Source organism: Heptranchias perlo, chromosome 14 (genome assembly GCF_035084215.1).
Source record: "Heptranchias perlo isolate sHepPer1 chromosome 14, sHepPer1.hap1, whole genome shotgun sequence".
Lineage (NCBI taxonomy): Eukaryota > Metazoa > Chordata > Chondrichthyes > Hexanchiformes > Hexanchidae > Heptranchias > Heptranchias perlo.
Window position 1 is genome coordinate 52534510 of NC_090338.1, and position 13885 is coordinate 52548394.

The 13885-nt window shown below is 37.2% G+C and overlaps 1 protein-coding gene across 3 annotated transcripts in view; it reads left to right on the forward strand.

The window, feature by feature from the left end:
• Positions 1-11604, forward strand: part of crebrf (creb3 regulatory factor) — a 60686-nt gene extending 49082 nt beyond the window's left edge. For 2 of the 3 annotated variants that reach the window (XR_010965686.1, XR_010965687.1), the window contains one exon: positions 4438-4451. Coding sequence is in view for 1 of the 3 variants with exons in the window: in XM_067996432.1 (XP_067852533.1) it covers positions 4438-4560; positions 5978-6093 (239 nt within the window). In the remaining 2 variants the exon portion in view is untranslated. Of the gene's footprint in view, positions 1-4437; positions 4561-5977 lie in introns of those variants that run through there. The other variant, XM_067996432.1, reaches the window with a different exon arrangement.
• The last annotated feature ends 2281 nt before the right edge of the window (positions 11605-13885 follow it).

The following is a 13885-nucleotide window of genomic DNA, read 5'->3' on the forward strand; positions in this document are numbered from 1 at the left end:
GTGTAGATGGAAGCATAAAATTACAGAGAGATATTAATAGATTAAGTGAATGGGCAAAACTGTGGCAAATGGATTTCACATTAGGCAAGTGTGAGGTCAATCCACTTTGGACCTAAAAAGGATAGATCAGAGCACTTTCTAAATGGTGAAAAGCTCAAAACAGTGGAGGTCCAAAGGGGTCCATGTACATAGATCATTAAAATGTCATGGACAGGTACAGAAAATAATCAAAAAAGCTAATGGAATGCTGGCCTTTATATCTAGAGGACTGGAATACAAGGGGGTAGAAGTTATGCTACAGCTATACAAAGCCCTGGTTAGACCAAACCTGGAGTACTGAGTTCTGTGCACCACCTTAGGAAGGATATATTGGCCTTGGAGGGAGTGCAGCGTAGATTTACTAGAATGATACCTGGACTCCAAGGGTTAAATTATGAGGAGAGTTTGAACAAACTAGGGCTGTAGTCCCTGGAATTTAGAAGATTAAGGGGTTATTTGATCGAAATTTTCAAGATATTAAGGGGAAACTGAGAGGGTAGCTAGAGAGAAACTATTTCCACTGGTTGGAGAGTCTAGGACTAGGGGACATAACCTAAAAATTGGAGCCAGGACTTGCAGGAGTGAAGTTAGGAAACACTTCTACACGCAAAGGGTGGTAGAAGTTTGGAACTCTCTTCCACAAACGGCAGTTGATGCTAGCTCAATTAATTTTAAATCTGAGATTGATAGATATTTGTTAATCAAAGGTATTAAGGGATAGGGGCCTAATGCGGCTATATGGAGTTAGGTCACAGATTAGCCATGATCTCATTCAATGGTGGAACAGGCTCGAGGGGCTAAATAACCTACTTCTGTTCTATGTTCCTGTGTTCTGGCCACTTCAAAAGACCCAGGGATATGATTGCACCCATTCTTCTACAAGCACAGGATCCGAGTGCATTAATGTGTAACACATTACTCATTTATGAAAAGGGTTCCCTTCACATCTCCCATTATCCCACCCCTGTGCAAGATGATCCTAACAATAAGAGATTGGACTGCAGTGTCAGCATTAGGTCTGCACCAGGTCTTTGTAAAGATCTGTAAATGCTATGCTAAAACATTGTTGTCCAATATAAATTGCTGACTGGTCACTGAAACAGTGGCTACGGCGACACCATTTTAGCCACATGCACCAATTTTAGTACAAAACACCTTACATGCGATACAGGTGAATGTACTTCACGTGAATATTTAATTCACAAACATCTACCACCATTCAGTGCAAAACTTTGCAGTCTTTTTCTTTTGCCAATGTTTGGAATTCTGTCATGAATTATCAGACACAGCACATCTTTGTGCATCAATTGTGAGCAGTACTTTGACTTCATCAGAGTGATTGCTGAGAATGTTGACTTGTGCCAGATCCACTGCTGCTGTCCATCATGCGTTCTATTTTCACCCCTCCCCCATTGCTTTAGATCTTGACTGAAATGGAAAGTGTCCAAGAGTACAATTCATCCATCTGGGTATAATGAGAAAGTGTGTGGAGCACTGTGTTCCTAGCACACCACACTATCTTTACCCATCAGCCTGTAATCCACCGGTACAGTACCAGTTCTTGTTTGTCACCCCTAAGGGGGCACTATAAGAGTCTGATTGCAAGAAGTGAACTGGCATAAGAAGCTTAGATGAACTGCTGCCGTTTTTCTTGCATGGTAACTAGTGCAGCAGTGGTGTAATTTTACTGCATCACTGCACTTACAGTTGCTGCAACTTTGTGTGGTGCACTGACAAGTTGATTAAGTATCAGCTTGGCTCCAGAGAATCACTCTTTAATCTGAGTCAGAAGATTGTGGGTTCAAGCCGCACTCCTTTGAGTACATTACCTAGGCTGACGCAACAGTGCAAGCACTGAGAAAATGATACATTGTCAGAGGTGCCATCTTTCAGATGAGATGTTAGACGAAGGCCCCATCTACCTGTTCAGGTAGATATAAAAGATTCCATGGCACTATTTCAGAGAAGAGCAGAGTATTCTTCTGGTAGTGTGGCAAGCATACGTCCCTCAACCAATACCACTAAAACAGATTATCTAATCATTGATCTCATTTCCTATTTGTGGAACATTACTGTGTACAAATTGACTGCTGTGTTTGCCTACAAAACGACAGAAATCTTCAAAAATAATGAATTGGCTGTGAAGTTCTTTGGGACGTCCTCAGGACTTGAGGCACTATATGAATTCAGAATTGTTCATTTTTCTTTTTCCTTCTCTTAGGTCATGCCTTTTGATCTGTTGCGTATTTTCATATTACATAGGCCTTTCGACCCAATTAGTCTATGCCGGTGTTTATGCTCCACAGGAGCCTCCTCCCACCCTACTTCATCTCACTCTATGTGCATATCCTTCTATTCCTTTCTCCCTCATGTACATATCCAGCTGCCCCTTAAATGCATTTATGCTATTCGCCTCAACTACTCCATGTGGTAGCAAGTACCACATTAGGATATTAGGAAAACTCTTTTTTAAAAAAAGATTAAGCTCTCAAGGGGCAGTCCGATTATTGTGATAACTGGGCTGCTGGTTCTAGAAAGAGACCTAGTAGGACAAGAATAGGTTTGAAAGGAGGAGCCTATCATCGTTTAAGCACAGCTGCTCTGGGAAATGGAAAATTCATGTTGGTAGAGTATGGGGTAGTCTTCCTAGATTTGGGCTATGGCACATTGTGGGGCAGAGTAGAGGGAGTTTTACCTTGGATCTGACTTGTGCAATAACTAGCACAAGAAGCATTTGATCTGAAGAGCACAAAATGTAGACAAATGTTCTCTTCTGTAGCAACAATAGCCCTCGAGTTTCCCAGGGCTCGGGAAACCCGGCAGTGAAATGGAGGTGGAAGTTGCCGGCTCAAGAAAATAAGAGGCTTTAACAGCATGCCTTATGGGCCAGGAGGAACAGGAGTGCTCCCCTCGGCCGCTCAAGGAAGCCTTTGACCTCCCCTCTACTGATCGTGGCCACTCCGTTCTCCCCTCCTCCCACCCCCCCCCAGTATATTATTTAAATGGAGAGAAATTACAGAACTCTGAGGTACAGATGGATCTGGGTGTCCTCGTACATGAATCACAAAAAGTTAGTATGCAGGTACAGCAAGTGATTAGGAAGGCAAATGGAATGTTGTCACTTATTGCAAGGGGAATGGAATATAGAAGTAGAGATGTTTTGCTATAGTTGTACAGGACATTGGTGAGACCACATCTAGAATACTGTGTGCAGTTTTGGTCTCCTTATTTAAGAAAGGACATAATTGGTTTGGAGGCGGTTCACTCGACTGATTCCTGGGATGAGGGGGTTATCTTATGAAGAAAGGTTGGACAAGTTGGGCCTCTATACATTGGAGTTTGAAACATATAAGATCCTGAGGGGACTAGAAGGGGTAGATGCTGAGGAGATGTTTCTCCTTGTGGGAGAGACTAGAACTAGGGGCCACAGTTTAAAAATAAGGGGTCTCTCCCATTTAAGATGGAGATGAGAAATTTTTTCTGAGGGTTATGAGTTTGTGGAACTCCCTTCCCCAGAGAGTGGTGGAGACAGGGTCATTGAATATTTTTAAGGCTGAGATAGATAGATTCCTGATTAACAAGGGAGTCAAAGGTTACAGTAGGTAGACAGGAAAGTAGGGTTGAGGGCACAGTCAGATCAGCCATGATCTTATCAAATGGCAGAGCAGGCTCGAGGGGCTGAATGGCCTACTCCTGCTCTTAATTCGTATTATTCCCGGGGACCGTCCCCAAGGGTCCCTGGCTGCGCCCCCCTGCCGCTGGTTTTCCCACCCGGCAGCCAGCCAGTCTGTTAATTTGGTCGACTGCTGGGTGGGAAATGGAAGAGAAAAATTATAATGAGGTCCTGCCGTTAAATTCAGCAGGACCTCCGCGTCCCTGGCCTTGCCGGGTTTCCCCTGCACCCTCCCGCCTCCCCGTAAGTAACGGGGCCAATGTTTCCTCGATAAGCAAAAACAATTAAGGCAATAAATTGATAAAATTCCATTAGCTTTACTGTTTCTGTAGCAGTACCGAAACTGTTACAGCTGGAGCCAATTTCTAGTTGAAGGGTTATCTTTATTAACTGACTAAAGGTATTGGTAATGAGATTTGAATGCATTTCTTTGCTGCTCATCATTGAAACCAATTCTAACAACACTTTCAACATGCTTTAGGTGGAGCGAACATCGCTCAATTTTGTTGATCTACAAAAAATATTTTTTTTGTGTGTTTCTGGATAGCTGTTATATAGTTTTGTTTTCCTAGTCTAATTTAGTGGTTTTATTTTACCCATAGATCTATAATTTTATATATTCTGTAAATAAATGTCCTAGAACACCAGATGTTTTGAGACCTGATGATATTTGCTTTAAGCTGCATTGGAATTTTCTAACTTTCGTAATATCTTCTCCTTTGCAGATCATCTGCTTTATGTGATTAACTCAATAAAACAGGAAATAGTAAATCGTGTACAGAGTCAGGGGGAAAAGGGAAGCAGCAGCATGCTAGAAAAACTTGAAAATCTCTTGAACGAAACACTTGGTAAGAAATGATATTCTAATTGCTTTTCAGTCTTTGCCTGACCATCCTCATTTTTCCTCTCAGTAGTTTACCTCAAGATTATAACACACCATTAACTTTGGTAAGGTGCTCCACTAGAACAATTAACCGAATTGGTTTTGAACATAGCATATAGCCTGAAAGATATTAACCCAAATAGAAACAACAGTAAATTAGGCGCACCTTAAAAATATTTATCTGGCAGATTGTTCTAAAGGTTACACAACAGACTTAAAATTCATAATCCTCATTTTATGGAAAGGGGAAATCACAATTAACCTTTAGACTGCGACTCATTTATATATGTGTATATATTTGTATTTTGGTGTAGTCCTCTATGTTCTTGTGATGTGCTGCCTGAAGATTGTAGTTTCTATTATCCTCCTCACAAAAGATTGTTGTGACTGGTGGAGAAGAAGGAACAATCCCAATATACTCCACTTGTTTCACAAACCAGAGGATGCTGGGATTGGTAATTAAATCTGATCTATGTGAAAAGTATGTCTGAGAACCCTATAAACCTATAGCATCCTGAGTGAGCTGTTCTTACTACAGAGAGTAGAACATTTTCACAAAACAGGAGATCATAGACTAACCGCTCCTAGTTTAAAATCTGCTTTGTTATCTGGCTAGAGTAAATCACTTTCACAAAATGGTGGGTTGCAAGTATTACCCCTGTGTAGCATTCTTTGACATGCACACATGACATAAAAGAGAAAGCAGGAAAGCACCAAACTTTTCTGGGCAACATATCAGGAGGAACAAAGTTAGAAATTGTACAAGGAAGATCAGAAAGATTCAGCAAGGCTGTTTTATTTTTTTCGCAGTGGTGTGTATTTTTTGTTAAATCTTTTCCTTCTCTTGTGCTACCCAGGCCATGCACTAGCTACAGGCCATATTATGACCTGGCCTCAGGCCTCTGACCAAGGCTGCTCTTTCTCCAGCTGCCACAAAGTATATGAGAGCTGTTTAATGACAACCTCCTTTTCCCTATGGGAAAGTCCCTGGTTGATTCCTTACTCCACTTGTGCAGCCAAGATCAATAAGTGACAGATCACAGACATAGACTAATGTCTCAGTACTCTGTCGTCATGAATCAGTCCTGAAATAAGGTATTAATCATTTTCCTTATGGCTTCTGAAGTGCCACAGTCAACTGTTGTAATCATGGTTAGGTTTAATTAGAGTTGAATTAATAAGTGCAGCACACACCTGTGTTAAATTTCTTGATAAAGGAAATTAATAAATTGTCAACAAACCAGCTCGTTTTGGTAACGCAAACACACAGTGCCCAGTATAGTAGTAAAAGTAATAGAGCTAACACTTAAGATTATAAATTATTTTATTTTTAATTAGCAGCCAGATCTTCGATTTTTTTTTTATTTCTCCTTTTTTGATAGGGACAACGGTAGCTGGACAAACATCTGACTTTGTCAATCAAGTGTTGGAAAAGACAGGAGAAGGGGACCCAACAGGTGGTCTTGAAGGCCTTCGAGTACCTACATCAAAAGTGTAATGTGCCACCTTCTGTCAGAAACAGCTTCAGCCTATAGTTACATGTCTGCCATTTCTGTGATAAATGTTTGATTCATTATAGCAAGTGACATTTTGTTAGTTGTGTTAGACCTGCTTTAAAAAGAGGGGGAAAACTCATATTGACACATTAGAGTTCTGTAAAAGGAATGCTCATTAAGATAAGAATGGTTATGTGTGCTCAGGTACTGCGAGGTAAATTTCACTTACCTACAATTTGAAATGACCTAGGAATTGATGTGTTCCAAAATGTTGGTGGAAGCTTATGTTAAGTTTCAGTAGAAACATGGATGCAGTGGTTGAATCAAGAAATCAAAAAAATTAGTTTGTAGTTCTTTTTAACGTTAACAGCTGTTGCTGATTTTTTTTTTCATTAACACCATTACTATATATTCCTTTTGTATATACTATATATTCTTGTATCATTAAGTATGCGTTAAATAGTTCATATAGTAAATTACATGGCCTTTTCCAGACATTGCATAAGTATTTAAGTTTGAGAAAGGAGTAATATTCTTTGTGCCTTGTATTTAAAATGAAAGTAAAGATGTACGGTGTAATGGATGTACAGTGGGTAAATTTTATGGATTTAAAAAGTATTTGTTTATTTTCATTCTTTGGCTGTTTAAACCATTATGAATGTATATAGGAACATTTCAACGATGTAGATATATGCCACAGAGTCTGTATTGTATAAAGATGGTTATTGAAACAAGGGTTTCGGTACTTTTCAGAAATATTTGCACACTATTTTGTACCAAAGACAAATGCAATTATATGGCATAATGCCAGTGAAGTAAGGTTTTGCACAGCTTACACTGATACAAAATTGAATGTAATCAGGGTTGGGGTTAGGGTTTTACGAGAACTGTGAAATATGTTGTGTGGGTCCAAATATCCACAGAAAGAGGATGCAAGTACACTTTATAATATTTTGATCCTATAATTATTATTAAGCTTCTAGAAAATTTGATATTGAGAGTTTATGGGCTCTTCAGATGTAGATGCATAGCAAAAGAATGTAATTTATATGTAGTTTTGTGTTAACATTTCAGTGTAATATAGTGGCTTGCAATTGTTACATTAAAAAAGGAAAAAAAAGCATGTATGTGGTACACTCTTGAAACAAAGGCAAATAACCAAAATTTAATTTTAACTATTTGTACTATTGTATAAATGTATATTGCCTACCTATACTAAAATTCCTAAGTTGCCACCTTTTGCATTTAATGTAGTAATGTGCACGTCAGATTTCTAAATGTTACTTGATAGGATGTAAAAAGTACTTCTAAAGCTATATATTTTTGTATTCTTCAATTAGGTAACCAAAGTAGATATTGTAAAAAGAAAATATATGAATACTATTGATCTTATTTGCTCATTGCTGTAGCTTTTCAATTAGGACATTATAAATAGACCAACTTAGGTTTTAGCTATTATTTTATGTATGCATTGGTAGTAACTGGATTGAAAGGTTATGTCACTTTGGTAGGTCATAGGTCCAAAAAGGTGCTTCACATATTACTGACTTCATTAATAGTGAAGTGCTGATAGCTGAGTGGTATTGGAGGACTTCAGAGTATAGTGTTAACATCCATCCTATATACTACTGGGAGCCTGTAGAAATGCAGTTTGTTCTTGTTTCAGTGTTTCTCTGTAAATAAAAGAAAGATAGTTCGTTCATTGATAACACTTTATTTTATGGATATTAGAATCGCACTTTGTCACCATTGCATTTGTATTCCTGCCATTTGCTGCTACTCCTGACCTGTAAGAATGCTACAGTGATACTTGATTTATACCCGTTAGTAAAATGTATAGTTCCTCGTGGGTAACAAGATGAAAGCAAGCTGTGCAGCTTTACATTTTACCAGGGGACTCTGTGGCATTAAACAGTCTAGAAATGGTTGTAATTTGATGCCAGTAATATCTTGCTTCCTTTTTCATGAAATATTTTAATGTATGCTAATATATAAAAATAACCTTATAATAAGAGAAATGTATAATGTTCTATTTGGAATTTTGATATACTGAGCATGTTAAGTGTTCTTGGAATGATTGGTTTATCCTTGTCATAAGTTCTGGAACAACAGATCTGTAAAACTGTCTCCAGTCAGAAAGTACCTTGTTGCACTGAAAAGCTATATCTTGTAAGTTTGAATATGTCTAGTCCCATTTTCAGACCTTGCCTGTTTTCAACAGCCATTTTTCTGGCACAATTGCAAAGTCAGATTTAAAAATGTGTGGTGAAAATGCTGTGTATTCTAAGTCAAGCAGATCCATTCAGAAAGTATAAAGCCAGCAGGAAAATGAATGGAAAGTTCAAAAAGTGACTAGAAATTTTTACGCCTTAATAAAATGGATCCTCAAATGTAAACTGATGCCATGTACCATTTTAGACAAAACGCTTACAGAACGGTGTCAGAAATTCAATGTTGTTGGAAACTGCTGATGGCAGTTGAGGTGCTGTATAGATTATATTAGAGGACAAGTTTAAAGCTTTACAATAATTACCAGTATGACTCAACTTTACGAACAGTGCTTCTTAATTAAATTAATTGTAGATAATCCAAATTATCAGTACTCTAAAGATATATTCTTTATGCACTATTATATGTTTGGTTGTGATCACACCCAAGATTATTCATTCATGTTGCTTATCAATATTTCATAATTAAATGATAAATTTTGTTGTGAAGGATAACATTCCTAATATTGGCTAACATATTCAGATTTTACTGCCTTTCCTTTTGATTGTAAATTTGACACATCTATAAACATCCATAGGAAATGGCAAATACTTGGTATGAGTGTCTGGTTTATATTAAAGTAAGTGTAATAAATGACAAACTTTTTATTTGCACAAGTGTCTGAGTAATTAATTCTACCATTCCCCAAGCAAGTTCAGTTCTAATTCTAGTTTTATTTCTGAAAAGATCTTTGTTAACACATCTTTCAAAAAATTTGCAATACTGTCCTTGTTCTCTCCCAAATCACTTTATTCAATTATTTTAATAACTAATATTTACTCATTGACATTTTAGGGAAATCTGTGCCCAAATATACAATGCATTTTTGCCATTCATGCAAGTTCCTTACATATTTTGATATGCTGCAAATTTAGTGGGGTGATTGTGGAAATTTCAAGTATAGTTGTTTTCTATGTAGCTTTAAATTAAAGCTCTTCCATGAATTCAGCAAACAGTTAAACCCTCACTTAAAGTTGACAGGTCTGTTGTTTCCAATATAAATATACTTGTATACTTTAAGAAAAATTGTGTTTGACACACAATATATATTTAGTAGTGGCACAGAAGATTATTAGTTTGAAATCCTGAACATCTATGCAGTTGTCTTCCATCCACAAAATAAGTGCTCACTTTACAAGACATTTTGAACTTCAGTCTGCTTTCTTTGAATTGGTACTACAATCAATCTTGAGTAAAGAAAATTAAAGCTCTGGAACTAATGACTAATTCACTACTGTCATGCCATTTGGTTTCATTCTTGCTCTTAGCCTTTGCACATCTGCAACAACACCATCTGGTGTCATTCTGAGATAGACTGGATAAAGGATGTGGTAAAATAGCATTGTTACTATCCAGAGAATGAGTTAATGAAAACTTACATGATATATAATGACATTATATATGTACCAAAATGATCCTGGATCTTAATTTTATTCATCGTAAATTCTGTCATCTATGGGGCCCAATAAATTAAAAATAAATGTATGGAATGTTAAGTAAAGTAGATCTTCATCATGCCTCTGTGTACTGAAGAAAGCAAGACTTGGTGAAAAATTATTTGTAAAGTACTTGTTGCCTTTTTAAGGAAGTAATTTCAGTGGGATATTTGGATTTGATTAATATGTTCACCTGTTTACTGCTGTTGTATCTCACAGTGAAAACTCTTTGTGTGTGTGCTGTACTTAGAATTTGCATCAATTTTAATAGTGACATGTACAGTATAATATGTACATAAGTATTTTTCCATGTGGGAGATCATATCCTATTTGTGCTTTAATTAGGTCTGTTTGGCACCAGCAATGTGTTCAAGGAAGTTACGACACTAGTCATTTCACCAAGCAACAATTTTACATCCCATTGAAATAAAAGCACATTTATCGCATTCATGATACTTTAGCAGAAGGGATCTCATCTGGACTAATTTGGGCCAACAGCTTTGGAGTGACAGTTTCATAGTATTGCTCTGAGTACTGTACATATTACTAAAGTTACAGTACTAAATATTTTATTTAAAGGTACACTTTGTTTTATGTGCCCTTAGTAGAGTACCAATGCCCCAACAAAAATATATTAGCTAAAAGTAATGTCATATCACTGTCCAACCTCTTGGTTAATAAATGTGCCTGTTAGTCATTCTTTGATAAATACAGTACTGGTAGCTTTGTTTTACATTGTTTGATTTTAAAGGGGAACAATCTTTCTAAGCTTCTCCCTCTTTTTCATTCCACATTAACTTTCTTCTAGTTGTTTAGACTGTCAACAGTAGCACAAGAGATTTTCCACTAACCAGCACACGTACATTAACTCTTATCACCATTACAGTGTGTGTACTAGCTCCTGTCAAGCAATCCAGAGATCACTGCTGTTTGTTATTTGACTGAATATTAACAAAGATAGCACTGTAAATGTAAGATACCTCTGTTGAAAGAGCCATCACTCCAAATTATCCGTAACTATTGTGAATAGTCTTGGTTACTGACCGTGATTACCATTTCCAAATGATTATTCATGGTTACAGTTAAAAGTCACGTGGAAAGATTGGTGTAAGAAAGGAAAACTCTTTAATAAATAGGTTATGATAGTGAGTGGGATTGATGCTGGTACATGGCAGAGCCTTGTATTGCAATTGATTTTATACTCATTAAAAACCGTGGTTAAGGGTAGTGTGTTTATACAGATGTACTGTGCCATGAAATGGTAGAACGTGGATTTAGAACCATGATTCCCAATACAGTGGCACCCAGTCTTGGGTGTAGCATTGGATGGTGACACCAGCCAGAGGTCAGGGACTTAACTCACAAGAGAGGGAAAATTGGAGGACAAGTCACCCATAGCTTTTGTTTAGCTGAAGAATGACATAGGCAGACAGAAGTGGGCTTCTTGCTCATCCTTTTTGACTAGGAAATAGAACTAAAAATGGAGAGAATTTTTTTTTAAGTTGGCAACTAGTTACCAATGATACTATATATGTATGCCAGTGACAACCTGGAGGCATTTTGTTTAAACCTCTATGTAGGTTTATGCTAGTGAAAGGGTTTTAGTTCATATGCATTTGCTGACTGTACAGAAAATGGTGGAACAGATTTTAATGAACGAAGTTGTGTTGTGTTTTAGTGATTGTGCCCCTTTAACAGTTTTCTTATTGCATTGTATCAGCCAGGTGTTGGTACTACAGCTTCTTGTAATCACAGTCTGAATTTCATATTGTTTTGCAGAGATTATAATAAAGCAACTAAACCCCAGAATGTGTGTCCTGAACTTATTTTGTTTGAATGTATTGTATTAAATTCAAAACAGCTGAATGCTTTGGTACTCGAATTACAGATTTGATGACTCATTGGTTGAGTAAGCATTTATTGGCTTTCAACAATAAAGCAAAAGCCTTTAAAATGTTCAACTTTAAAAAAAAATGTTTTCTGTATGTTTGGGCTCCATTTAAAAAAAATACTTGCATACTTGTTTTATTGAATGTTGCAATTAATTTGTTTTTCCTGTTGTTCAATGTGGAATAAGGGTGATGTGTGGCAGTTTCAAGGCAATATCTTATACAATTGAAGAATATTCCCAGTACCTTCAAGCTATTTTATGAATCCCCTTAAGGGGAGAACTAAAGCACAAGAGAATTGGTGTCAGAGCTTGTATTTGAAAAGAAGCGGATAGCGTGTTTGGATTGGTAAATTAATTTTGGAAAATGTTTGTTTATGCGGGTTTTACAAAAAACTGACTAGCATGGGTCATGTTTGTGTTGCTCCTGTGTATCTATTTTTTAGTTTATTGGGATGAAATGCATGTTTTAGTAAACATATTGTATACATTTATAATTTGTGCACAGCCCTGGGTTTAAATTTGTGTAATTTATAGGGAGTTATTTCTTGTTCTGGTCATGGCTGGTGTTTGCTTCCTGTCTTTAATTTGGACCAGTTCTGACAGAGGATCTGAGAGTGAAAAAGTATTGTCTCAAGAATGGAGCAGATCATATAAAACCAAATAGTAGAACCTTTCTTACAACCAGCTCCCTTTTAAACAAACGTGCAGGAGAGTCTGCATTTGTTCCCATCCTCTTCGAGAGTACTGCTTCAAACGTCTTATCAGTTAAGCATAAGTAAAATCTTTCCAGCTGAGATATCTCTTCTTTATCAAGGACAAGGTTTCCACACAGGACAAATAATTGAGTTAACGATAAGGTATCCACATTATCCAAGCAAATGGAGATTGGAGATGGGAGCTAGCACTAATTACGCTTACCACAGAATGGCTAATTGGGAATCCAGATGTGGCTAATTGCTGTTGATTAGTAAATAAAAAATGAGTAATGGACACCGGTAGAGCATGTGATCTTAATGCTCATTCACATGCCGTATGCACGTGTACCTTTACCTTTTTGTGTGTGTGTGGCTACAATGGTAAGAAGACCAGTGTGTGTTTTGTTTGTGGTGAGTGCTTTACTTCCTTGGTTACTGAATGGTGGTAGATGTTAAGTAAGTATACACTGGAAGTACAATTACGTTTATTATGAATGTATGTAAGGCGTTTTGCACTAAAATTAGTGCCTGTGACTAAAATGGTGCCGCCACAGCCGTATCTGTGGCTAGTCAGCAATTTCTATTGGACAACACTGACATACCAGATGACCAGAATACATCAGGAAGCTTGAATTTGTGAAACTGCAGCTGCCGTGAAATTCATCAGGGACCAAGTAGATTGTTACTGATAACATGATTGCTGCCTTGCTGCCTATTTGCACCAGCAAGACTTCCATGTCACAATTGGAAAATCTACTTTCCTGCTTATTGAAGGAGAAGGGTGATCTGGTTCAGTTGCTGATATATCTTTTAGTTAAAGCTTTCAGATTAAGTTTTTTTAAAAGTCACAGAGTGGATGTGGAGAAGTTCTCAAGTACCAGGAGCTGAGAACTATGTTAAGGAATTCGCAAACTAAAGATGATTTAAATCAGAGACTAGAATATTCTATGCTGACCTTGAATTTGGAGATAGAAATGTCATTTTCATCCTTTTCTCATCCTCCCAGTTTTTATAATTAGTTCTAATTAAGATTATTGCATCCAGAATCCTATTTTAATAATTCCCAGCATCCTGTGATTTGCTAATCACCATCGAGAAGCAACAGTCATGACTCACATCTGGAATTCTATGAGGAAATAATTATATTGTTTAATGAGGGCAATCAAGTGGATATAATCTTCTTGCATTTTCAAAAGTCTTTTGATAAAGGTCCACATATGAAACTTAATATCAAGATTCAATGAAGTAATAGAAAATTAATTGGATTAAAACCGACTTAGCAATTAAAAACAGAAGGAGTGTGTGTATATTTAGTGGGCTGTACTTTGCTGTAAAAATAAGTGAGGCTAACCACGCTCACCCGTTATTTATGTGAAAATCTGAAAGCAACTTCTGGTGACTGCACATGTGCAGTTAAATGCAGACATCCAGAAGTTGCTCTCCGAGATGTGATGCTCTTTCAAAAGCTGCGCGAAAACAGCATCTAGCTGTCTGGCTCCCCGTT